The sequence below is a fragment of the Theropithecus gelada genome, chromosome 15, assembly GCF_003255815.1.
Source record: "Theropithecus gelada isolate Dixy chromosome 15, Tgel_1.0, whole genome shotgun sequence".
In the NCBI taxonomy this organism is placed as follows: Eukaryota; Metazoa; Chordata; class Mammalia; order Primates; family Cercopithecidae; genus Theropithecus; species Theropithecus gelada.
This window is the reverse complement of record NC_037683.1, coordinates 1,510,147-1,535,479: the sequence shown is the minus strand read 5'-3', so window position 1 is coordinate 1,535,479 and position 25,333 is coordinate 1,510,147. Positions and strand designations below refer to the sequence as shown.

The following is a 25,333-nucleotide window of genomic DNA, read 5'->3' as shown; positions in this document are numbered from 1 at the left end:
TTTTTTTTTGGGGGGGGGGGGTTGAGGGGTATAGTAGCTCAGTTTTATTTCCTGTAGTAACAAACATTTAAGAACCAGATAAAACAGGGGGCTCCTGCCGGGTGCGGTGGCTCACACCTGTAATCCTAACACTTTGGGAGGCCGAGACAGGTAGGTCACCTGAGGTCAGGAGTTCGAGACCAGCCTGGCCAATATGGCAAAACCCCGTCTCTACTAAAAATACAAAAACTAGTGGTGGCCCATGCCTGTAATCCCAGCTACTTGGGAGGCTGAGGAAGGAGAATTGTTTGAAGCTGGGAGGTGGAGGTTGCGATGAGCCAAGATCGCACCACTGCACTCCAGCCTGTGCAGCGGGAGGGAGACCCCAACTCAAAAGAGAAAAAAAAAACCCAAAAAACGAAGGGTGCCTGAGCACCCAAAGGTCTCAGGCTGACCATGAGGCGCTCACAGGAAAGCAGCAACTGTGGGAATTCCTGTCCTAGGGAGGGATGGACACACTGCCCAGGAAGAGAGGCAAGCTTAGACCTCGCCCCATTTTCCCAGGCCACGCTTAGTGGGAAACGGGGGGCGCCCAAAGCTCCAAACGGTCCGCACCACCAGGAAAAGCTGGTCGAGAAAGTTGATGACCGAAATTCGGAGCAGGTGACAGTCTTCAGCTATCCCGGGGACAGCCAGGATCCTGCCACTCACTGGGAGATCCTTCCCAACCACCCTTTGGTGAGGCTCGGCATCCAGAGCCAGGGACCACCCATGGGCGATTTCCCCCTCCAAGGGGGTGGGGAAAGGCACACAGGGTGCCTATGAGCGGCCGCATTCCTGGCCTCCTGGCCGCAGATGCTGCGTCTCTGCCGGGACCTGGCTCTGCAGTGGGGGAGCAGCATCTGCCTCCCGCATGGATCAGTTTCTTTTTTTTTTTTTTTTTTGAGGTGGAGTCTCACTCTGTCACCCAGGCTGGAGTGCAGTGGCCGGATCTCAGCTCACTGCAAGCTCCGCCTCCCGGGTTCACGCCATTCTCCTGCCTCAAGCCTCCCGAGTAGCTGGGACTACAGGTGCCCACCACCTCGCCTGGCTAGTTTTTTGTACTTTTTAGTAGAGATGGGGTTTCACCGTGTCAGCCAGGATGGTCTCGATCTCCTGACCTCCTGAACTGCCCGTCTCGGCCTCCCAAAGTGCTGGGATTACAGGCGTGAGCCACCGCCTAGATCAAAGTTTCTAAAGACAGTTTGGTGGGTGGGGAGGCGCGGTGAGCCCGGAGTGCCGATCGATTGAGGTGGAGATGAAATTATAAGGTGTCACTGTCTCCTTAAACTGAGTCAGATCCTGGGTGGGGCCACAAGATCAGATGAGCCACTTTATCCATCTGGGTGGTGCCAGCTGATCCTCAAAAGCAGTGTCTGTAAAACATCTCGAGCAGTGATCTTAGGAGCCGTTTGAAGGAGGGTCAGACTCTTGTAGCCTCCAGCCGCGTGACTCCTAGACCATAATTTCTCATCTTGTGGCTGATGTCAGTAGTCTAGTCCCCAGGCAAGAAGGAGGTTTGTTTTTGGGAAAGGGCTGTGTCGTCTTTGTTTGAAACTATAACCTATAAACTAAGTTGTTCCCAAAGTTAGTTCAGCCTACGCCCACGAATGAACAAGGACAGCTTGGAGGTTAGAAGGAGTTGGTTAAGTTAGATCTCTTTCACTGTCTCAGTCACCATTTTGCAAAGGCGGTTTCATTCCCCCACCCCAGCTCCTGGGAAACTGATTCCATCAGACCTCCAATCCCTGCTCGGGGTGATGGCTGGTGCCTCACGGACTCCCCACCCTTGACACTTCCCCAGGTCAGTGCTGTGTCTCCAGCCAGTCAGTTGACCGGGCCACGCCCTGGTGGCCGCTGAAGCTCATCAGTATGTCCTCAGCTTCCTTCCCAGTCTGACAGCAGTGCTTCCTTCATTGCAAAAGCTGCCAATCGTGGGCTGATGGCCAGGATACACAAAGGCTCTCCCATGCCTGCTGCTGCCCACAGGTGTGTGGTGCTGCTAAACTGGAATAACCCTCTCCAAAATTCACCTGAGAAGACTTTTTTTTTTTTTTTTTTTTTTTTGAGACGGAGTCTCGCTCTGTCACCCAGGCTGGAGTGTAATGGTGCGGTCTTGGCTCACTGCAACCTCTGCCTCCCAGGTTCAAGCAATTCTCCTGCCTCAGCCTCCCGAGTAGCTGGGATTACAGGCACTTGCCACCATGCCTGGCTAATTTTTGTATTTTTAGTAGAGACAGGGTTTCACTATGTTGGCCAGCCTGGTCTTGAACTCCTGACCTCAGGTGATCTGCCCACCTCGGCCTCTCAAAGTCCTGGGATTATAGGCGTGAGCCACCGCGCCCAGCCATGGTCTCAGTAAGTTTTTTTTTTTTTTTGAGATGGAGTCTCACTCTGTCGCCCAGGCTGGAGTGCAGGGGCGTGATTTCTGCTCACTGCAAGCTCCGCCTCCCGGGTTCACGCCATTCTCCTGCCTCAAGCCTCCCGAGTAGCTGGGACTACAGGCGCTCGCCACCACGCCCGGCTAATTTTTTTTTATTTTTTATTTTTAGTAGAGACATGCCAAGACCAGCTCAGTCGGGGAGACCCTAACCCAGCGGCGCTAGAGGAATTAAAGACACACACACAGAAATACAGAGGTGTGGAGTGGGAAACCAGGAGTCTCACGGCCTTCGGAGTTGAGAGCCTCGAACAGAGATTTACCCCCGTATTTATTGACAGCAAGCCAGTGATAAGCATTGTTTCTATAGATTGTAGATTAACTAAAAGTATTTCTTACGGCAAACAAAGGGATGGGCCGAAATAAAGGGATGGGCGTTGGCTAGTTATCTGCAGCAGGAGCATGTCCTTGAGGCACAGCTCGCTCATACTATTGTTTGTGGCTTAAGAATGCCTTTAAGCGGCTTTCTGCCTTGGGCGGACCAGGTGTTCCTTGCCCTCATTCCGGTAAACCCACAACCTTCCAGCTTGGGCATTAGGGTCATTATGAACACGTCACAGTGCCGCAGAGATTTTGTTTATGGCCAGTTTTGGAGCCAGTTTATGGCCAGATTTTGGGGGCCTATTCCTAACAGAGACGAGGTTTCACCATGTTAGCCAGGATGGTCTTGATCTCCTGACCTCGTGATCTGCCCGCCTCGGGCTCCCAAAGTGCTGGGATTACAGGCGTGAGCCACCGCGCCCGGCCTCAGTATGTTTCATAAAAATGCCCGTGTTCCTGTGTACCTGATCCGCCAGCCAGAGTCCCCTCAGGAGACAGAAGCAACACGGTGATCTCAACAGGGAGAATTTACCACCAAGAATTGTTCACTACAATGGAGGCGTGACTGACCGACAGGAGGACCCCCCCAGGGCTGAGCTACAGCCCCTGCCCCTAGGCTGAGATCCAGACCCTGTAGGGCAGGCACAGCTGTGGCCCACTGTGATGCCATGCCAGAACTTTCTAGAAATCTGCCCTCTGGAACTTGCTGGAAAACCAGGTCGCTGGGTGCTGCAGCAAGCCGCTCACAGGAAGGCATCTCACGGAAGGCAGTCACTACCAAACTGCCTGAGGGGGTGTCATGGGAGCTAGGGGCCACTGGGCAGGAGTCAGATGCGGCAGACACCAGGTGTGAGAGAAACATGCCTGCTACAGGGGCTGGCTGTGCAAACACTTCCAAACTAGGAAGGCAAAGCCCCCATGCGCTCCAGCACCCTCTATGGCCAACACTCCGCATCATGCCCCCTGGCAAATGAAACGCATTTCAAGGGTCCAGCTTAATTTTCATCAGGCAGGCAACGTAGGGTGAATTTGGAGCTGCGAGGGATTAAACTGATAACTGGCAATGACCCTTCCAGATAAAAGTTCTGGGTGTGAGTAGGGGATGATTGGGGAAGAGACTCAGTTATAGCAGTTGGAATGGGACATGCCAGTTTTGCAGCAGGGCAGGGAGAGCAATGGGCCCCCTGCCTGGGGAGGAAACTCCCAGGCCTCAGGACGAATGGGAAGGAAAGAGAGGGCAGAAAGACCCTCAGCTTTCAGAATGGCCCCCAGAGCCTTCCCCCGATGGTGTGTGTGAGCCTGTGTCTCCGCAGCGGACCTTTCGTTTACCTGCCGTTTGCACTGGCCAGGGTTCGAGCTCAGGGTCTCAGGCCACAAACGGCACTGAAAACAGCAAGGCACAGCCCCGTTCCTGCCCCTCACACCTGAGATACCAGTCAGCACCTCCTGGGTCCTCTGCCCCATTCATGTTTCAGGCAGGTGGATACCACCCACCGGTGGTGCAGAAACAAGGGCCCTAAAACGAGAACTAGACCCACTCAAACTGAACTGGAACCCGGCCAGTGCCCATTCCAGGAACACTTGATGGGCTAGTATCCACGGACAGTGTGCAGGTTCTGGGCCGGGCGCTGCAGGTGCACAGGAGAACGTGGTCACTGCTCCCTGCCTGGAGGGAGCACCCCATCCCGCGGGCCCTGCTGGGAAATGCCTTTTTGGAAGATCTCGGGGACAGGGTCACCCAGGGCCAGCTATGCATTCACCAGGCACTCCTCCCACGGTGGGCCATCTCCCTCCTAGCAGCCTGGGGGTGGCACTGAGGCTGCGCTCATCCTTCTCGTGGCCCACACCTTCCCCAGATCCTGACCCATGGACCACTCTCTGCTGTGCCCCTCCCCCGGGAAGCCCTCCCCGGGAGACCCTCCAGAACCTTGTTGGCCGCAGTCTTGGCCTGGCTCACATTGACGGAAGGCGTGCGCTCCTGCACCCTCTGGCTGAGCTCCCTGCAGGCTGGGCCAACCACCACTGCCCTGCAGCCACTCCCCCTGGCCCTGGGACAGCCCTCCTGCAGGAGGAGGACAGGCCACTCAGGGAAGCACATGCTCTCCCAGCTGCAGACATGGCAAGGCCTCCCTCCAGGCCGGGAGACACCCGCGTGTTGGCCTCTGGGTGCTTGTGCTCTGTGTCCCACCCTCTCGTACTGCTCTTCCCTTTCTTGGAGCTCCGGGACCCTCACTGGGAGGGTGCTTGGATTGAGGGAGAGAGGAAAGGTCACTCGGGGACATGGCAGTCCCTCTTCCCAGCCTGGGCTGCAGCTACCTTGGGGGTCACTGAGACTGGGAGGGTCTACCTACCACTTTCTCCCACTGGCCCCTCTCCCCTTCCTCACGTTGCCTCCAGCCCTGTCCATCCAGGTCTCTGGCCTAGGCCACTGCCACACCCCCGGGCCCACCCCTCCTTTCTATACCTGGCATAGAACGCTGACCCCGTTGCCTCCTGGCCTCATCCCTCTTGGTTGAACTCCCTGCCATGCAATTCTGTGGGGAGGGACTCATCTTTTCAACGGATGCTGCCGGAAAGATTGGATGTCCATGTGCAAAAAATGCTCACAAAACCCCCAAACCCCAAACTGAAAACGCTCCGATCCACACCCTGCACAATACACAAAAGTTACCTCGAACTGGGTCGCTGACTTAAATACGAAGCTGAATACTCTACAACTTCTAGAAGAAAGCACAGAAAACCTTTGTGACCTTCGGTTAGGCAAAACTTTCTTAGACATGACACACTCAGAGCATGATCCGGGCTGGCTGCAGTGGCTCACTCACGCCCGGAATCCCAGCGCTGTGGGAAGCCAAGGTGGGAGGATCGCTTGAGCCCAGAAGTTCAAGACCAGCCTGGGCAACATGGCAAAACCCCATCTCTACAAAACATCAAAAAATTAGCTTGGTGCGGCCAAGCGCAGTGGCTCATGCCTGTAATCCCAGCACTTTGGGAGGCCAAGCCAGGCGGATCATGAGGTCAAGAGTTTGAGACCATCCTGGCCAACATAGTGAAACCCCATCTCTACTAAAAATACAAAAATTATCTGGGCGTGGTGGCACGTGCCTGTAATCCCAGCTACTTGGGAGGCTGAGGCAGGAGAATTGCTTGAACCAGGGAGTCACAGGTTGCAATGAGCCAAGATCGCACCACAGCACTCCAGCCAGGTGACAGAGCAAGACTGTCTAAAAAAAAAAAAAAAAAAAAAAAAAATTAGCTTGGTGTGGTGGCACACACCTGTAGTCCCAGCTACCCAGGAGGCTGAGGCAGGAGGATCACTTGACCCAGGAGCTGGAAGCCGCAGTGAGCCATGATTGGGCCACTGGACTCCCACCTGGGTGATAGAGTGAGAACCCGTCTCAAAATAAATAAGCAAAAGCACAATCTATAAAATAAAAAAAAATAGTTAAATTGGCCCTTATCAAAATCAAGAACTTCTGCTCCTTGAAAGATACTGTTGGCCGGGTGCGGTGGCTCACACCTGTAATCCCAGTACTTTGGGAGGCCAAGGCAGGCGGATCACCTGAGGTTAGGGGTTCGAGACAAGCCTTGCCAACATTACGAAACCCCGTCTCTACTAAAAATACAAAAATTAGCCAGGCATGGTGGCTTGCACTTGTAGTTCCAGCTACTTGGGAGGCTGAGGCAGGAGAATCACTTGAACCTGGGTGGTGGAGGTTGCAGTGAGCTGAGATTGCGCCACTGAACCCCAGCCTGGGCTACAAGAGTGAAACTCCATCAAAAAAAAAAAAAAAAGGAAAGAAAAGAAAAGAAATAAAATGTTAAGAGAATGGAAAGAAAGCCACAGACTGGGAGAAAAATCTTTGCAAATTACATGTGTAATAATGGACAGATATCCAGAAGATATAAAGAAGTCTTGGGCCAGGCATGGTGGCTCACGCCTGTAATCCCAGCATTTTAGGAGGCTGAGGCAGGTGGATCACTTGAGGCCAGGAGTTCGAGACAACTCCCGCCTGGGCAACATAGCAAGACTCTGTCTCAAAAAAAAAAAAAAAATTATCGGCTGGACATCAGGTGGCTCATGCCTGTAATCCCAGCACCTTGGGAGCCCAAGGCGGGATGATCCCTTGAGCCCAGGAGTTCGAGACCAGCCTGGGCAAAATAGCGAGACCCAGTCTCATTCTATATATTAAAAATTAAAACCAAAACGTAAAGAAGCCTCAAAACTTAATAAAAAGGAAAGAACATGATTTTTATTAATGGTCAAAAACTGGAATAGACTCTGGAGAAGATACACAGGTGGTAAATGATCACGCAAAAAGTGTTTAACCTCGGCCGGGCGCAGTAGCTCAAGCCTGTAATCCCAGCACTTTGGGAGGCCGAGACGGGCGGATCACGAGGTCAGGAGATCGAGACCATCTTGGCTAACACGGTGAAACCCCGTCTCTACTAAAAAAATACAAAAAAAACTAGCCGGGCGTGGTGGCGGCGCCTGTAGTCCCAGCTACTCGGGAGGCTGAGGCAGGAGAATGGCGTGAACCCGGGAGGCGGAGCTTGCAGTGAGCCGAGATCGAGCCATTGCACTCCAGCCTGGGCGACAGAGCAAGCCCGTCTCAAAAAAAAAAAAAAGTGTTTAACCTCATTCCTCACTCAGGAAACGCCACCACCAGGGAAATGGCGAAAATTTAAAAACCTGCCGATGGCGAGAGCCGCCCGGGATGCGGAGCAGCTGGAAGCGCCGGCGGCCGCGGGGAGGGAGCGCGTCTTGGCAGCTGCTGGCGGCGCCCCACATCCCTCACCGTCCAACTCAGCCCTCCCAGGTGTTTACCCAAGTGCAATGAAAACTTCTGTTCACACGGAACCTGTCTGTGGAGGCGGCAGCGGCTCATCCCTGAGCACCCCACGCGGAGGCGACGGGAGTGTCCTCGCGGCGAGGGGCCAAGGCGCGGGGTCTCAGGCCGCAGGGAAGGGTCGGACTCCCGGGCGGGCTGCAGGATCGGCCAGCCCAGGGCTCCGCGCGTCTGACCCATCCTGAGGACCCAGGGAAAGGACCGGCCCTGGCTCCGCGGCCTCGAACCGGGGGCGCGCGTGGGGAGCCCTGAACCCCGCAGCCGGCGCAGCGCACGGGGCCTCCCTCCTGCGTGGGAAGCGCCCGCGAGACGCCAAGGCGCGCCCCGGTCCCGGCTCCGGCCCCAGGCCCCTCCCGCGCGCCCCCGGCCCCTCCCGCGCGCCCCCGGCCCCTCTGCAGGAGGGGCGGGGTCTGCGGGTGGGCGTGGCCTCGGTGCCCGCCCCCTCCTCAGCCCAGTCGGGGGTCGAAGGCGGGCCGCGCGCCAAGCCCCGCCCCCGCGCGCCCCCGCGCGCCCCCGCTGCGCCGCCGTCGGCCGTCAGAAAGGCGCGCGCCTTCGCCTTTAACGCGGGCCCGGGGGCGCGCGGCCCGCATGGCGAAGGAGCGGCGGCCGCTGCGGGCCGGGCCGGGCCGGGGCTGAGGCCGAGCGAGCCGCGGGGCCCGCGCAGCCCCGGCCGGCGCCCACCATGCGGCGGCTGCGGCGCCTGGCGCACCTGGTGCTTTTCTGCCCCTTCTCCAAGGGCCTGCAGGTAAGCGCGGTGCGCGCCCGCCGCCCCCGGCCGCCTCTGCTCGGGGAGGCCAAGCTCCAGCCCCGGAGTGGGCCGAACGCGGAGCGGGGCCCCGGGTTCAGACACGAGGGGTTCATGAGCCCGGTCTGGGCAGGGGGGAGGGGGCGAGTGGCTCGGGAAGGACGGGACGCTGGGCAAGGGGCGGTGGCGGCGACAGGAGAGTCCGGGCGGGGGATGCTGCGGCCTAGAGGCCCCCCCGCCCCGCCCTGCAGGCGGTCCCTGCCCCCCAGGCCCAGAAACCACACAAAAGTCCTTTCCTCTTTTCTTCCATTAAAAAATAAGGTGTGTTATTCTGCGGTAGAAAACTTGGGACACACAGAAACGCCCTGGCAAGGACATGACCTCCCTGTCCCCCGCCCCTTCATCCCATCAGCCAGCCATAGCGCAGGGACCCTGCCCTGACCCCGGGATGACCTTGAACAAGTCACCGTCCCCTCCAGGGGCGTTGCCGGGTCCGCATGGGAGACCCGGGTTGCCTTGGGTTCCGGCTGCCAGGCGCCCTTTCACCTTCTGCTTTGGGGAGATGCAGGCCAGGCCCATCAGGCTGCAATCATGCAGGGCCCAGCCTCTTGACGGGATGCCTTCCCTGACCCTCCAGGACCCCAGGCATCTGTCAGAGGAGCCAGTCCTGGTCAGATCTGCCTGTACCTCCCTGGTCCCCGCAGGGTGGTCCCGGGTCAGCAGGAGGAACCCTGCCAGGGTCCTGCCTGAGCTCAGGGCCTGGTTGGCCTCAGCTCCCCTTCTGGGGAGAGTGTATGGAACCCAGCAACTCCCAGATTGCAGCGAGACCCTCTGTGCCCACCTGGGGCTTCAGGGTGTGGTGGTCCCGGCTCAGCCTTGGGGCAGGGTGAGAGCTAAGGGGACCACCCTTAGCTGAGGACCACCCCAGTCGCTGGGAGGTGGGGTGCACAGTGGTGCCCTCCCCGGAGGAAGGGCCTCAGCCAGCGGCTGCAGAAGAGATGCTGATGCTTGGAGCTCCGCCCAGGAATGGCAGGACAGGGGTGCTGGCTGTTCCCAGGGTGGCTGGCTCGGGGCCAGAGCCCTGGTCGGAATCCAGCCTGCCCCTCTAGTGGCCTCAGTTTCCTGGCCTTGTGAACTGCCTTTCTGGGTCAGTGCTGTGGGGCTCCCGGCCCACGGTCTGAGCCTGCTGGGCTGAGGACCACAGTGCTGTTCCCATCCCCTGGGTGACCCTCCCCACCCTCCAAGTGGCTACACTGGCAGCTGGTCCCCACCTGCCCCTGCAAAGCCCCAGCCCAGGTCCTGGATGGTGGGGCCACCTCCACACTCAAGCTTTGCCCATCCATCTGTGCCAGGCCCAGGAGCCAGGGTGGGCCAGGGAGCACTATGGGGGCCTTGCAGAGCAGCTGCTTGGGATCCCAGGACCCACAGCAGGGCCAGGGATGGCAGCTGGGGAAGATCAAGACCTGGGGGAGAGCTGGGCAAGGTGGCTTATGCCTGTAATGCCAAGAACTTGGGCGGCTTGGTGGGAGGGTCACTTGAAGCTGGGAGTTCGAGGCTGCAGTGAGCTGTGACTGGACCACTGCACTCCAGCCTGGGCAACACAGCAAGACCTTGTCTCAAGAGAACAACAACAACAAAAGACCTGGGGGATGAACCAGAGCTGGCCAGGCAGAAACAGGCCCTGGCCCAAGCCCAGGCAGGGCTCTGGGGAGCAGAACTGGGTAAGTCCCTAGCTCGGTGTCACTGTCCCCAGCTGGGGTCAGCCCTGGGCCCAGCACCAGCTGCAGCCTCCCTCCTGGCTGTCCTCCGAGGCTCCGCCCATGCTGGGCCTCCCTGCCTGGCCCTGCCTCGGGCACGTTCACCCCAGACGGAGCTGTCGGACCTTATCCTGCCAGAACAACACCCACCCCCCATTGTTTCTCTGCTTTCCTGTTTTTCATCTTGAGCAAGTCTGCCGGAAACAGATCCAGTGCCCAGGACAAGTGGTCTGAGGGGGCGAGACCAACCTGGGCCTGGAGGGCTCCCCCCACCGGAGCCATGCCCTCTGCTCCAGGCCCCCCAGGACCCCACTGCTACTGGAGCTCTGGGCCCTTCCCCAGCTGCTGGGGGTCCTCCCTGTGTAGCCCTGCCTGGGACAGCCATCAGTGAGTGGATGCCAGGGAAGCAGGAGGCCAGGGCCCACCCCTCCTGAAAGAACCAGAAAAATGACCTCAGCTGCCTGGACTGTGCCTTGTCCTCGTTGAGAAGCTGGTGGCCCCATTTCAGGGAGGAGTCCCCTGCTCACGGCCTGAGCAGGGCTGCAGCCCACGACCTCTGACGGGGGCTCTGACTTGGGCAGGTGGGGGTGTGGCCAGGCGCTGCCAGGAGGAGGATGTGACCAGTGGGTGGCCTCTCCCTGGCCGCAGGTGGACAGGAGGCCACAGGGAGTGCTTGGAGCCAGCGGTGGGGCCTCTCTGAGGGGAAGCTGGCTGCCAAGCCTGGGCCCTTCACCCTTCAGCTGCAGGTCAGGATGTCTGAGCCTCTGCATAGGGCAAGGCCCCTCTGCTGGCCACTCCTGGACAGTGCCTGAGAGGCCTGAAATTTGCTAGGGGGCTGGGGAGAGGGAAGGCGGCACGCAGCTGTCCCTGGCTGTCACCCTTGGAAGCCCAGCTTGGAGGCCTGGATGGGGATGGATCGCCCAGCAGCCTGAGCCTGCGCTCTAGAGCCCATGCCTAAGCCTCCTTGTGCCAGCAGGGAAACCAAGGCAGAGGGGCTGAGGATGGCAGAGTGACCTGGAGCCCTCCGAAAAAGCTGGTTCCCAGACATCTGGGTCAGAGTTTTAGGCAGGGGCCAGGAGCTGTGTGATTACCTTTTTTTTTTTTTTTTTTTTGAGATGGAGTCTCGCTCTGTCACCCAGGCTGGAGTGCAGTGACGGGATCTCCGCTCACTGCAAGCTCCGCCTCCTGGGTTCAAGCGATTCTCCTGCCTCAGCCTCCCAAGTAGCTGGGATTACAGGCATGCGCCACCACGCCTAGCTAATTTTGTATTTTTAGTAGAGATGGCGTGTCTCCATGTTGGTCAGGCTGGTCTCGAACTCCTGACCTCAGGTGATCTGCTCGCCTCGGCCTCCCAAAGTGCTGGGATTACAGGCGTGAGCCACCGTGCCTGGCCTTAATTTTTAACTGTGGTAAAATACATATAGCATAAAATGTATCATCTTAACCCTGTTTAAGTGCACAGTTTAATGGCATCAAATAAAGGATTCTCGTTATGCAGCCGTCACCTCTCTCCGTCCACAGAGCTCTCCAATTTCCCAAACTGAAGCTCTGTCCGCATCAAACGCACACTCCCAGTCACTTCCCAGCCCCTAGCTCCCTCCATTCTTCTTCCTGTCTCTGTGGTTTTGGCGACTCTGGGGACCTCATGTAAGTGGGTCCTGCAGGATTCGTGCTTTGGTGACGGGCTCGTTTCACTGAGCCTCTTGTCCTGGCATTCCTCCCTGCTGGGTGAACGTCAGGATCTCCTTCCTTCTCAGAGCGCAGTCACTCCGCAGTGTGGATAGGACCGACGCAGCTGCTCTTCCATCCCCTGGCTGCGAACTCAAGGACTGCCCATCGCTGGGCTGTTGTGAACATCGGTGTCTGAGTCTGCCTCTTTTTTTTTTTTGGGGGGGGGGGGACAGGGTCTCGCTTTGTCACCCAGGTGGAGTGTAGTGTGCGGTCACAGCTCACTGCAGCTTCAACCTCCCGGGTTCAGTCAATCCTCCAGCCTCAGCCTCCCAAGTAGCTGGGACTACAGGCGTGAGTCACCATGCCCAGCTAATTTTTGTATTTTTAGTAGAGATGGGGTTTCGCCATGTTGCCCAGGCTGGTCTCGAACTCCTGAGCTCAAGCAAGCCACCCACCTCAGTCTCCCAAAGAGCTGGAATTACAGGATGAGCCACTGCACCTAGCTAATTTTTGTATTTTTGTAGAGGCAGGGTTTCACTATGTTGCCCAGAATGGTCTCAAACTCCTGGGCTCAAGCAATCCGCCCGCCTCAGCCTCCCAGAGTGCTGGGTTTACAGGGTGAGCCACCGCGCCTGGCCCGCCTGCATCTCTTAAATGCTTCCACGATGTCGCTGCGTTGGGCTCCTGGGGCCCCGTTCTCCAAACCTGGTTCTCTTTGCAGGCCTGGTCCGGCCAGAACTTCCCACCAATCTCCATTACAGCGGGAAAAACAGGGGCAGTGTCACTCGTGGTGGGCGCGCTCACCTTGTGCAGAGGTGATGATGTTATGAAATGAGGTCAGGATAGGAACGCTTTGTAAAAAATACCTTTATTCGGCCAGTCGCGGTGGCTCACACCTGCAATCCCAGCACTTTGGGAGGCCGAGGCAGGTGGATCACCTGAAGTCAGGAGTTCAAGACCAGCCTGGCCAACATGGTGAAACCCCCTCTCTACTGAAAATTTAAAAATTAGCCAGGTGGTGTGGTGGTGCGTGCCTATAGTCCCAGCTACTCAGGAGGCTGAGGCAGGAGAATCACTTGAACCCGGGAGGCAGAGGTTGCAGTGAGCCAAGATCGCGCCACTGCACTCCAGCATGGGGTACAGAGTCAGACTCCCTCTCAGAAAAAAAAATCTTCATTCAGCAGAGAAAAGAATTGGCCACCATGTAGTCCCCTGGTTTTGACATTTATTTGTACCTGCCTGTAACACTGAAAGTCTGGGCCGCGCCTGCCCCCACCTCCAGCCCCTGCAGCCCGTTATGTGACCCAGGAGAGGCAGAGCCAGGAGCGGGTGTCGCTGAGCTGGGGGTGATTCTAGAAGATGGGGGCACCAGTGGGCCAAGGGGATGGCAGGGGAAGGCTGGGGTGGATCCAGAGGCCCTTACCGTGGGAAGTGGGGTTGAGAGCACCCCGAGTGTGGGTGCCCCGAGGGCACCTCCTCACGTAGCCCTTTCCCCTACAGGGTCGACTCCCAGGCCTCAGGGTCCGGTGCATCTTCCTGGCATGGCTGGGCATCTTTGCGGGCAGCTGGCTGGTATATGTGCACTACTCGTCCTACTCGGAGCGCTGTCGTGGCCACGTCTGCCAGGTGGTCATTGTAAGTGTTGCGTGTGTGGGCTGGGGACTGGGCTGTGCCCCCTTGCTGCCCTAGATGCTGAGGCACCAGGCCCCGGAGACACCTTCCTCCCCAGATCCAGGGCCCACAAGGCATGTGGGTTTCTAGGTGGGATCTGCAAAGCTGCCTCAGACTGGGTGTGGAGGATGGGGGTCCAGGGGAGGACAGGGGAGACATGGGGGTGGCTACAGGGGCTCAGGAGAGAGAGAGAGGCTGGGGGCTGGGGGCAGGGCAGACTCCAGAAATGTTTGGGAGGGAGGATGTTTAGCAGGAAGGCTGGGGTGGGCAGCTGGCCTCACTGGCCTGGGATGGAGGCCCCCATGTGTTGGCCTCACTGGCCGGGATAGAGACCCCTGTGTGGTGTCCTCATTGGCCGGGATGGAGCCCCCCACGGGATATCCTCAGTGGCCCAGGATGGAGACTCCCTGGCCTTAGTGGCCTTGCTAGCTCCCCTGGGACCAGGGGTTCCCCGAGGCAGGCGGCCGGGCAGGGTCCTCCACAGCCTCCACCTCAGGGAGACAGGGCTAAGCCCCCGGCGTATGTGAGCATGTGTGTGTCTGCGAGCAAGCGTGTCCACATGAGTGCACGGCAAGGTGACCCCCTGCTCCTCTGCACACCCTGTGACCAGCTAGGCGGGGAGGTCATCCCAGCTCTGTCTTCCTGGCAAACCCTAGACTCGCCCAGAACTGGGCAGGTCCCCCACCGAATTTTGACCCCAGCCTGCCTGATGACCAGGGTTCCGATGCCTCCACTCCACTTGGGGTCAGGCCAGGGCACAGGTGGATCTGGCCTGTAGCAGCGGTCACTGTGGGTTGTCACAGGGGGATTGGGTACAGGGAGACCCCAAGTTCGGTGTCTCCTCCGTCAGATGGGGAGGGCGTCTCTCCTGGCGGCTGGGTGGTGAAGCTATCTAGCTGGGCATGGGCAGGCCCACGCCCCACAGAGCCATTTCTGACGGGGGCCACATGTGGAAAGGCCCAGAGGTGGCAGTGGAGGAATGGGATGTGGGGTCCAGAGGAGGAGAGCTTCTGTGCCCAGGATTTGTTTGGAACACATGCCAGCCCAGGGGAGGCCTCCAGGCTCCTGGCACCAGGCCTTGCTCACCCTTGAAGTCCAGGGCGCCTCTGAGCTCAGCAGGGCCGGAGGGTGGCACACTGGGCTCGTCCTGGGGCCATGAGTAGGGAGGGCTGTGCCCCGAGCAGATGCACCCCTGGAGCTCCTAGAAGGACGGAGGAGGTGGAGGGGCCGGACCTCCGGGCCGGGGTGTTGTGGGTAGGGGTGGGTGGGAGTGAGCAGAGGATTCACATGGCCGGGCGGGTTCTGAGCACCTACTGGGTGCCAGACCGCAGAGGCCGCTGAGGAGCAGGAGGAGGTGCCCCCACAAACAAGAGGAAGCTGCGTGTCGGTTTCCCAGGGTGCCCTGGCCCTTCGCCCAGCGAGGGTTTCCCTGGCTGCTCAGAGCCTTCCCAGAGGTCAGGCCAAGCTCAGCTCTCCTGAGGCCATCCCAGGGCCATGGAGACGACCCCTCCTTGCCAGAGGAGGCTCCCTGCCCCGCCTCGTGGAGGCATTGGACGCCTCAGAGAGCCGCAGAGGCTGGCCCAGCTCACACAGCGAGGCAGCAGCAGTGTAGGGCCAGTCCCAGGTTCCACCAGGGCCCTCGAGAGGCCAAGAACTGGACTGTGAGTCCCCACTGAGCTCTGCTGCAGACCGGTAACAGGCTGGGCAGTGAGGGGACTGGCTGGGGACCGATGTGCGGTGGGTGGGGACCCTGAGGAGGCCAAGTACACACCCGCCTCAGCCTCTGAGGAAGCCTCTCCCCACCCTGCTAGGTGCAGGAGGCACCCAGGACCATGGGGGCAGCTCCATCTTCCCACCCCGGGGGGACCCCAGCCCCGGCACCAGCCTGGCAGAGGGCAGCGTGGCCCACAGGCTCCTTCCCCAGCACCACTGTGTGCCAGGAGCAGGGCATCCTCCTGGGGTCTGGGGCTCCGGGCGCAGGGGGCTGGTCTGGGGACTGGAGTGGACTCCAGTAGCGAAGGGCCTGCCTGCAAGGTGGAGGGTTGGACAAGTGTGCGGTTTTCCTTCATTTTTCTTTTCTCTCTTGATGAAGAGTCGGTGTTTTCTTGCTGCTGAGACAGAGGCTGCCTTCATGCCTCATGTGACGGGGTCCTCGGCCTCCGTTTGGCCCATCTCACTTCTGTCCCCACCCTTGGTGTGTGGGGCAGGGGGGCAGGGACCCTCCCTCTCCCCTACCCCGGAGGGCGGGGTGCTCCGCAGCTCACTTCCCTGGCTCCCTCCAAGCCTGCTTGGCCAGGCTCCATGGCAACTGAGGCTGTACATCCAGGAATTCTTCCCCTACCCCCAGAGGGGCGGGCCAGCTGCATCGTTCTGTCACCTCCCGCGGGGCGCTGGGATTCAGGGGCTGCCAGGCTCCCGGAGCTGGGGTGGGGGCTGAGGAGGGGCAGCAGCCAGCCCTGGGCCTGATTTAATTACCGCTAACAGTGTCTCCCTGGGGGTCTGGCTAAGGAGGGGGCCTGTGGGACCGGGAAGGACAGGCCCAGAGTCATTGTGAGGCCCCAGGGATCCGTTTTCTAAGCCTTGACAAACAGCTCTTGACAACAGAGCGCTTGAGCCTGGGCACTGGCCTCAAGGGGCTGGGAGAGGTCAAGGCTGGGGCTCCGTTGCCCACCAGGGGTACCCTTGAGGCTGTCAGCTCCGGCGGTGAGCCCTGTCCTGGCTGCACGTGGGGCAAACAGTGAGGCCGCGGCCTGTCCTCCTCCTGCCTCAGCCTGGGGAAGGTTGGGAGGGGCCGAAGATGGAGGCCAAGTCCTTGGGACAGGAGGAGCCCCAAACCTGGGAACGTTGGAAACCCACCCGGAAGCCGCCATGCAGGTGTGGCTCTGGGCACCAGGATCTGTCCTAAGAGCACCCATGAGTGCCCAGTGCAGAATGGCTGGCAGCCCGCCCCGACGGGGAGCAGAGGGGCCGGGCGCGGCGCCCTTCACGGGTTGACACCCAGATGTTTGACCTCTGAACAGGGGGCTGCTTCTCTGACAGACGCCCTGTGGCTCGTGCCTGACTCCTGTCCAGGTTCTACCAGCCTGACCATCGCTCTGGCACCAACAGCCCACCCTTCTGTTCTTCCTGGTGTCCTGGGGAAAGCCCTGCCTGGGCCGGGCAGCTCCTGGCCCTTCAGACTGAAGATGCCGTCCAGTCAGCACCACGATGGGAAACAAGTTCAGAGATGTCTCACTTACTGACCTGGGCAGGGAGGGCGCCATGAGTCAGGGGGCCATCCTCCCTCCCGGCGTCACCCGAGGCAGGAATGAAGAGTCAGGCAGAGACAGGGCGTGTGGCAGCTGGTGGTGTAGATATTAGGGACTAGGGTGAATTCTAGTTCACCAGCCAATACCTGCATGGCCCAGAGAGCTGGATCAGCTGGACGGGAGAGCTGCCTCCGGGTTCCTGCCTCTGGCCCTGGCCTGGGCTTGACACTGGGTGTGGTGTTTGTCTCCTGTCCAGGCAGTGGCCTTTGCTGAGCCGTCCTGTTACAGGAGCCAAGGTGGTGGGGACGGGACCAGAGGGTTGGCAGGGCTGCCCCTGCAGCCAACAGCCCCATCCTGCAGCCAGCAATGGCATGGCCCAGGGCCCTGGCACTGCCTGTGAGGGACTGGCAGCTTTCCAACTGCAGCAAGTGGAGGCCCCTGCCAGCTGGCGGGTGCTGGGCCCAGTGTGGCTCAGGGACGGGTGTGGGCTGGAGGTGGCCGTCGCCAGCTCTGGCAGTTTGGGGGTCTGAGAAAAGATGGCCAAAGAACAGGGGCCCAGTGGGTGCTGGGACGGAGTGACCACGGTGATGGGTGCTTGGCCCTCCGTGCCCTCTTCCCGCCCACCTGGCCCCACCTGTGACCTCTCCCTCCCAGGGGTCCTGGAGGAACGGGTGCAGCTGGGCCTTGGGCCTGTGGGGAGGGGCTCAATGGGGCAGGGATGTGGCTGCCCCACCCCAGCACGCCCTGCACCTATCTCCTCAGTGTGACCAGTACCGCAAGGGGATCATCTCGGGCTCCGTCTGCCAGGACCTGTGTGAGCTGCATATGGTGGAGTGGAGGACCTGCCTCTCGGCAGCCCCGGCCCAACAGGTATGGCCATAGGCAGGGCGGGTGGGCCTGGGGCTGATACTGCCCGTGCAGTGGGAGGGGGACGTCGGCACGAAGGACCTCTATGGCCCTGTCCAGGTGTACAGTGGGCTCTGGCGGGATAAGGATGTAACCATCAAGTGTGGCATCGAGGAGACCCTCGACTCGAAGGCCCGGTCGGATGCGGCCCCCCGGCGGGAGCTGGTGCTGTTCGACAAGCCCACCCGGGGTACCTCCATCAAGGAATTCCGGGAGATGACCCTCAGCTTCCTCAAGGTCAGATAGCTCTCCTGAGGGGCAGGGCAGGAGTCCATACCATGGTCATGTGCCCAGCGGGCGGCCCTGGCACCAACATGCTCAGCACAAAGGCAGAGATGGGCCCAAGTGGACCCTGGGCAGACCTCCTATCCCCCAGCCCCTGGGCAGGAGCCCTGCCAGGGAAGGAGCCTCTCCAGGGCTGGGGGCACCGGTGGGCTGGCAGCTGAGGTCGAGAGGAGGCTCCTGCAGTCAAGGGCCATGGGTCAAGCACGGCAGGTGCCCCAAGTGGAGACCAGGGCTTGCAGAGAGGGGCCGCTTCCTAGGGCTTCAGCCAGCACAGAGGGCATTCTCATCCTCAGGGAAGCTTTGAGGCTTCTCTGCTCAGGTGCCCACCCCCGAGCTCCCCAGGTGCACCCAGAGCTGCTGGGAGATGGGAGGTCTGTCTGGCAGCAGCAACATAGGCCAGGAGAGTGAGTGGGCACCTTGCTGGCTGCCTCCTCCCCCCGTGTAGCTGGGGGCTGGGACCCCTAACCTGGCAGTGTGCTGGTCTGGTCGGCAGACCACCCAGGTCAAAGCCAGGTTGTGCTCCCAGACATCCAATCAACTGGTTTTTCCTCTCTTGGTCCCAAACGCCAGGCGAACATGGGAGACCTGCCTTCCCTGCCAGCGCTGGTTGGCCAGGTCCTGCTCATGGCCGACTTCAACAAGGACAACCGGGTGTCCCTGGCGGAAGCCAAATCCGTGTGGGCCCTGCTGCAGCGTAACGAGTTCCTGCTGCTGCTGTCCCTGCAGGAGAAGGAGCATGCCTCCAGACTGCTGGGCTACTGCGGGGACCTCTACCTCACCGAGGGCGTGCCCCATGGCGCCTGGCACGCGGCTGCCCTGCCACCCCTGTTGCGCCCGCTGCTGCCGCCTGCCCTGCAGGGTGCCCTCCAGCAGTGGCTGGGGCCCGCGTGGCCTTGGCGGGCCAAGATCGCCATCGGTCTGCTGGAGTTCGTGGAGGAGCTCTTCCACGGCTCCTATGGAACTTTCTACATGTGTGAGACCACACTGGCCAACGTGGGCTACACAGCCACCTACGACTTCAAGATGGCCGACCTACAGCAGGTAGCACCTGAGGCCACCGTGCGCCGCTTCCTGCAGGGCCGCCGCTGTGAGCACAGCACTGACTGCACCTACGGGCGCGACTGCAGGGCCCCGTGTGACAGGCTCATGCGGCAGTGCAAGGGCGACCTCATCCAGCCCAACCTGGCCAAGGTGTGTGCGCTGCTACGGGGCTACCTGCTGCCTGGCGCGCCCGCCGACCTCCGCGAGGAGCTGGGCACGCAGCTGCGCACCTGCACCACGCTGAGCGGGCTGGCCAGCCAGGTGGAGGCCCATCACTCGCTGGTGCTCAGCCACCTCAAGACTCTGCTCTGGAAGAAGATCTCCAACACCAAGTACTCCTGATGGGCAGTGAGGGCCTGGCCACCCTTCCTGGAGCTGGCCAGGCGCCAGGGTCCAGCCCGCCCTCAAGGAATCCTGTCAGAAGGTATGAAATGCAACTGTTGCAAAATCACTTCCCTAAGGTTAGGACTCTGGATTCCAACACCACAGACAGGAGATCCCAGCTCGGAGCAAAGGTGGACATCCTGGCAGGAGGGCCCTCCAAGGGGTTTTGTTACTCTGAAGAATGTGATGTCAATAAACAGCTTTTATGTAATGCCCAGGGCTGAGTACCCTGAGCCCCATCGATGCTGCGCACGGGACCCTGCGCCCACTGTGGATCCAGGCCGTGAGGCTGGGGTGAGCCCCTGAATCCTGGGGAGGCAGCCCTCAGGTGTTAGTACAAGGTGAGATCTGTTCCAGAGCCCCTGCCTGCCCTTCAACCCACACACACCTCTGAAGCCGCCAGGGCAGTTCCCCAAACACAGCGGCTTCTGCAACAGCCAATGACCAGTACCCCTAAACCTGGGCCGTGACACAACAGAACAAAAAGGTGTTCTAGTAACAAAACAGATTTACGCGTTATTTTAAAAACTGATTTTACAAAATCCAGCCATGAGATATACAATTCATTCTCTAGAAACTTCTTCTCCAGCCCCGTGCACTCTCCCCAGTAGCCCAGGGCACCCAGCAACTGTCCCCCAGGAGAAGATCCCATCACAGCAACACCTTTCTTCAGGCCGGGCTCTGCTCCCAACGTCTGAGTCAAGACAATCCATTCCGTTCAAGGCCAATTTATTCTCAAATTTTGCCAACACAGAAATACTATCCTTGAAGAAGTGTGCATTAAATCTTTTAATTCACTTCATTCTGTATTTCAAAATAAACATTTTCCATATATATATTTTCCCCCTTAGAGGGGAAAATTCAGGATCTTAGGTTCCAGGCAGTTCAAAAACAGCCAAGCAACCGTTTTTTTTTTTTTTTCCACCAGAATACCACAATGGCAGAACTTAAGAATCGCGATATGAAAATGGAGGGGTGGTCCTGGCAGTGGCCCCTGGCTGGAATACACAGCACTACCCAGGCAGGGGCAGCGAGTGCCCCAATGCCAGCCTGCTCATCCCTGTAATGAAAGCAGAGCAGGAGATGCAGCTGTGGCCCTGGGGGCAGGTGGGCATGTGGAAAGCTGGGCTCTGAGGCTGCAAACACCCCGAGTGCCAGTGGTCCCAGAGGGGGCAAGGCCTGTATCTGTACCTTTATTCCAGCCAGCCTCCTGCACAGGGCTGGGCCCACATCCTGGCCTCTGCATCTGAAAAACAAACAAGGACAGTGATGCAGACCAGCGTTTTTTTTTTTTTTTTTTTTTTTTTTTTGAGACGGAGTCTCGCTGTGTCACCCAGGCTGGAGTGCAGTGGCGCGATCTCGGCTCACTGCAAGCTCCGCCTCCCGGGTTTATGCCATTCTCCTGCCTCAGCCTCCGAGTAGCTGGGACTACAGGCGCCCGCCACCACGCCCGGCTAGTTTTTTGTATTTTTAGTAGAGACGGGGTTTCACCATGTTAGCCAGGATGGTCTCGATCTCCTGACCTCGTGATCCACCCGCCTCGGCCTCCCAAAGTGCTGGGATTACAGGGTTGAGCCACCGCGCCCGGCCGTGACCAGCGTTTTTTAACCTGGATTCACCAAATGACCTTCAGAGAACCCAATTTATGAAATCCTGAAACTTTCTTTTTTTCCAAGACAGAGTCCCACTCTGTTACCCAGGCTGGAGTACAGTGGCGTGATCTTGGCTCACTGCAACCTCTGCCTTCCAGGTTCAAGCGATTCTCCTGCCTCAGCCTCCCAAATAGCTGGGATTACAGGCTCGCACCACCACACCTGGCTAATTTTTGTATTTTTAGTAGCGACGGGGTTTCAGGCTGGTCTTGAACTCCTGACCTCAGGTGATCCACCTGCCTCGACCTCCCAAAGTGCTGGGATTACAGGCCTGAGCCACCGCGCTCAGCCTCCGCAAACTGTGTTTTAAAGTTATCTTTCTCGATATGATCTCTTGGCAGAAATTTAACACTGGCACTGCTGACGTTTAGAGCCACATCACTCTTCACTGTGGGGCGTCCCAGGCATTGCAGGACGTGTGGCTGTGTCTTTGGCCTCTGTACCCCCATTCCTACCCGTTCTGGGGAGAGGATTCCTGTTTCCAAATAGCCTGTTTATCCCAGCTCAACTGCTCTTAGTCAAACTTGCCCAAGGCCTCCCAGACAGACCTGCAGAATCATTTCCCGAACAAGGCCTGGGAGTGAGACGCACACTCCCGGTAACCCCACAAGTGCCCGGAGCTTCAGACACACACGCACCTCATTTATACACATCTACACCTCAGGGTTCCCAGCAATGTTGCTGCCCCTCCCTCGTGGAGCAAAGCAGGTAAGGTGTTTTCCAAAGCAAAACCCAAACGCTGCCTGGCTTTGGCTGCAAGTCATGTCATGTCAGGCCTTAAACCATTCTCAGTGCCCACTGGTTCCCGGGCACTGAGTGTAGAAATCGCCACTTCCTCTTTGCCCCGAGGTCACAGGCACGGCAGAGCAACTGTCTGGTGCCGACAGGTCCAGGACAGCATCTGCAGGGCAGCCACTCACACCCACCCGGCAGCAAGGGCGGGCAGGGAGGGAGGGCAAGCTTCCGCCTCGCCTCTTACCTTGATCAGGGCTGGTGCAGGTCAGCCTGGTCACCCTGGCCAGTGCTCACACTGGAAGTCCATCACAGGCGAAGTCACCTCCTTCCTGTGTTAAATAACAAGAATGCTTGGCAAAGAATCAAGAACACAATCAAGTGGCTGCTATTAACTCAGACACCAGCAAACCCTTCCCCAGTCCTGTCCTGCGTGATCCTGACACGGTGTATGGCGTGACCCAGCGCACGCCAGACCTGACCGATCCTCTCACAGGTTCTTAAAACTCACTCCTGAAGGCTGCTCCTGAAGGTACCCTCTACCTTCCCACTATCCCTTCAGACCCCTAGCGGCCAGCCTAGCCCAGAGCAAGGGTTAGAAAGCCCACTCACAAGGCCTGCCCTCTGATACCAGCAAAGGAAAACAGATGCCTGTCCATAAAACAGGAGTGTCAGACTATCAAACATTCAAACGTTCACGGGGCAGAACGCCGAGCGTAGACATAGCCTCTCTAATCTCTGCCACCTAATGACACAGATGTGACACGGCAGCCACAGCTGCAACGCCTCTAGGGGCAGTGTCCTGTAGAAGATGAAATAATCCGTTTTTATTCCCCTGGAGAGACAGCTTCTAGCCACAACGTGAACACAAGACCGACTGGTCCCTCCAGTCACTGAAGATGTCGCACAGCAGGGCTTAGTTACACTGGAGGATTGACCCTGTTCCAGCTCCCACGCACCAACTTACCCAACACCCCAAGCACATGCCGTTTCCAGTGAGCACACGTCCTAGAGAAAAAAGAAACCCCAATTTTGTATAAATCTTGCAAACACCACAGAAGGGCATCACACAAACACTGCATTTTTTGGGAGGCCGAGGCGGGCGGGATCACTTGAGATCAGGAGTTCAAAACCAGCCTGGCCAACATGGTGAAATCCCGTCTCTACTAAAAATACAAAAAAAAAAAAAAAAAAAAAAAGTTAGCTGGCCTGGTGGCGGGCGCCTGTAATCCCAGCTACTCAGGAGGCTGAAGTAGGAAAATCGCTTAAACCCAGTTGGCAGATGTGGCAGCGAGCTGAGATCGCGCCACCGCACTCCAGCCTGGTCTAGAGAGCGAGACTGTCTCAAAAAAGGCCGCGTTCCCGGTCTCCAGGAGGGTGGACCAAAGATGATCCCTGCCACCAGAAAGCTCACTGCCACAAGGGCCATTCTAGAAAAATCCGACCCAGGTTACTCTCCCCCCTTACTCTCTGGTTAATTTGCGGGAGGAGAAGCTGGAGTTACAACACTGTGCCACGGAACGCGGGCTGCTGATCCCCTGCAGGTACCAAGGCACCAGGACCATAAGACGGAATGCCCGCCAGACAACTGAGCAGTCCTCCTTCGGCCAGAACAGCCTCCCGCTGAGCAGCCACAGTGACACGGAAACCACCGGACGCGTGGACACTGCCTAAGAAATCCATTTTTCAAAGATGCGACAAACATCTTCCCACAGCCTCAGCGACTCGGGAAGCAGCAGCAGGAGCGGAAGGGTCGTGGGTGAACGGGGTGCTTTTCTCTAAGATCCGAATTCGCGCACTGAGCTCTCACCAGGATTCTCGAAGCTTCCTGGCTGGAAACCGCGCAGGGCCGGGCAGCGCCCTCGCCACCAAGGAACACAGCAGCGGCGCCTCCTCCGCGGCCCGGGCCCCATCCCGCGGCTCACGCGGCCAGGACGCCCCAGGTCAGAGCCCGCCCCCTCCCCGCGCCCGGAGGCCAGCAGCCGAGTCCCTTAGGCCGCGCAGCGCCCGCGAGAGCAAGAACGCAGGGCGGGGCCCGCGCAGGCGCTCGGGAAAGGGGCGGCAGGAGAATGCAAAGAGCCGACCCACCATGGCAGCCGCCGGCGCGCGCAGAGGACGCGAGAGGACGCGCCGCAGCTTTTATAGCGCGGACGGCGGCCCGCAGGAGTCAATCCTCCCCGCCCAAGCAGCGCCCCCCAGCGGTCCCCGGCCGTGCCGCTCCCCGCGCCCGCCGGTGGGCGCTGCTCCGTGGCTGGCGGGTGGGCGCGTGGGTTCGCCACGCAGAGCTGCGGAAGCGCCTGCACCGCGACGCCCCACAGGGCCAGCAGCCGGGGCCGCGCCGTCGCCGACCCGCCAGGTGCCGGGCACGCCGCGGGCACTCGCGGCTCCCCGTTTTCGCGGAGGATTCCCAGGCCGGGTCAGGAGGACGTTCCACGAGCCCGTGGGTCCCCGTGGTCCCAGCCATCCGCGGCTCCCGTGACTGCCGAACAGCGCCCGCCCGGGGCAGCGTGGGACTCCCACGACGCGCCCCGTCCCTTCCCCACCAGGGGCTCTACCGGTGTCGGCCATGGCGCGGGTACACACCAGGCGCCTAATGAGTGCTGAGGCGGGCGAGGGTCCCGGCCGGCGGGGTAACCCCGGCCAGGCCTGCCTAGCGCCCTGTCTGCGCTGTGTCCTGGGACCTCGGTCACCGCGCAGGGCGGGACACAGGCCTCGCGACCAAGCGACTCCCGAGCGCCCGGCTGCGAACGGTGGTGCCGGGACTCGAACCAGGACGCGAACTCCAGAGCAGGGATGACAGGCCAGAGCCGCAGGGGCCGGGAGGAAAGCCGCGCTGCTGTCCTGGGGCTGGGCAGCCTCTGCATTGCTCAGCGCAGACCGCTCTGGCCTTAAGCCTGGAGGGGACACCAGAAGATGAGGCTTCTCGCTCAGCCTGCTCTCTGCAGCCACAGGCAAAGGCCAAGAAGGCCGGGGTGCAGGAGCTGGCATAGGAGCTGGCTGCAGCTCGGGTGCTGGCTTAGAGGGGGCAGGAGCTGTTGATAAATTCAACTCAAATTTTCATTGCCTTTGCAAAGCCAGAAAACACCTCAGGGCTCCTAAGAAACGCCCCAGCCCAGGACCCCAGGACACCTCGCAACTGGGCTGCAGCTGTGTTGTCTGATGCGCCTCCCTGTGTGGCCCCACCTGGTGTTGGGGCTGGAGCTGGCATCAGAGCAGGCTCCAACTCCAGAGATGGTGCAGGCTCTGTCCTAGCACTGACATGGGTGTTGGAGACAAACTGGCTCTGCCCCGGGGACTGACGTTCTGGAACTGCCTCTAGCTGTGTTGCTGTTGCTAGTCTTTGCCCTGGGAAGAGTGTCAGAGCTGGTCCTAGCTCTGGATATGGTGCTACAGCTGGTTCTTGATTGGATTTCGCTCTAGAGCTGGCAGGAACTCTGGCTGTCGTGCTGAAGCTTGTGCAGGAGCTGGTGCAGGTCTGAGATGGCTGTAGCTCTGGAGGGGCCTCTAACTCTGGTTCTGGTTGTGGAATCAGCCATCGCTTTATGTCTGGTGCTGGAGGTGGTGCTGCAGCTGGCCCTGCCTCTGGACCTGTCACTGGCTTGAGGCCATGCA

At 59.5% G+C, this 25,333-nt stretch overlaps 1 protein-coding gene, 1 long non-coding RNA gene and 2 other non-coding genes across 4 annotated transcripts; 1 reads left to right on the top strand and 3 right to left on the bottom strand.

The window, feature by feature from the left end:
- Positions 1 to 8,220: 8,220 nt before the first annotated feature.
- FAM69B (family with sequence similarity 69 member B) lies at positions 8,221 to 19,561 on the top strand. Its single transcript, XM_025359960.1, has 5 exons — positions 8,221 to 8,374; positions 13,303 to 13,437; positions 17,484 to 17,591; positions 17,688 to 17,864; positions 18,483 to 19,561. Exons 1-5 carry the CDS (start codon positions 8,312 to 8,314, stop codon positions 19,293 to 19,295), a joined length of 1,296 nt encoding a protein of 431 aa, XP_025215745.1. The 5' UTR covers positions 8,221 to 8,311; the 3' UTR covers positions 19,296 to 19,561.
- Positions 19,562 to 20,049: 488 nt separating this feature from the next.
- On the bottom strand, positions 20,050 to 23,835 carry LOC112608200. The gene is made up of 4 exons (XR_003115959.1): positions 23,532 to 23,835; positions 22,689 to 22,729; positions 21,969 to 22,074; positions 20,050 to 20,583 (listed from the first exon to the last, which is right to left on the bottom strand). It is a non-coding gene; the product is annotated as an uncharacterized LOC112608200 (long non-coding RNA).
- On the bottom strand, positions 21,755 to 21,888 carry LOC112608793. Its single transcript, XR_003116078.1, has one exon. It is a non-coding gene; the product is annotated as a small nucleolar RNA SNORA43 (small nucleolar RNA).
- Positions 22,389 to 22,520, bottom strand: LOC112608794. The gene has a single exon (XR_003116079.1). It is a non-coding gene; the product is annotated as a small nucleolar RNA SNORA17 (small nucleolar RNA).
- Positions 23,836 to 25,333: the final 1,498 nt, after the last annotated feature.

What these genes read in the sequence shown, in the direction of transcription:
- FAM69B (XM_025359960.1), top strand. Translation starts at nt 8,312, where the DNA reads ATGCGGCGGCTGCGGCGCCTGGCGCACCTGGTGCTTTTCTGCCCCTTC. An exon ending in ACGTCTGCCAGGTGGTCATT is followed by an intron (nt 13,438 to 17,483) that starts GTAAGTGTTGCG and finishes CTATCTCCTCAG; the next exon opens with TGTGACCAGTACCGCAAGGG. An exon ending in CGGCAGCCCCGGCCCAACAG is followed by an intron (nt 17,592 to 17,687) that starts GTATGGCCATAG and finishes GGCCCTGTCCAG; the next exon opens with GTGTACAGTGGGCTCTGGCG.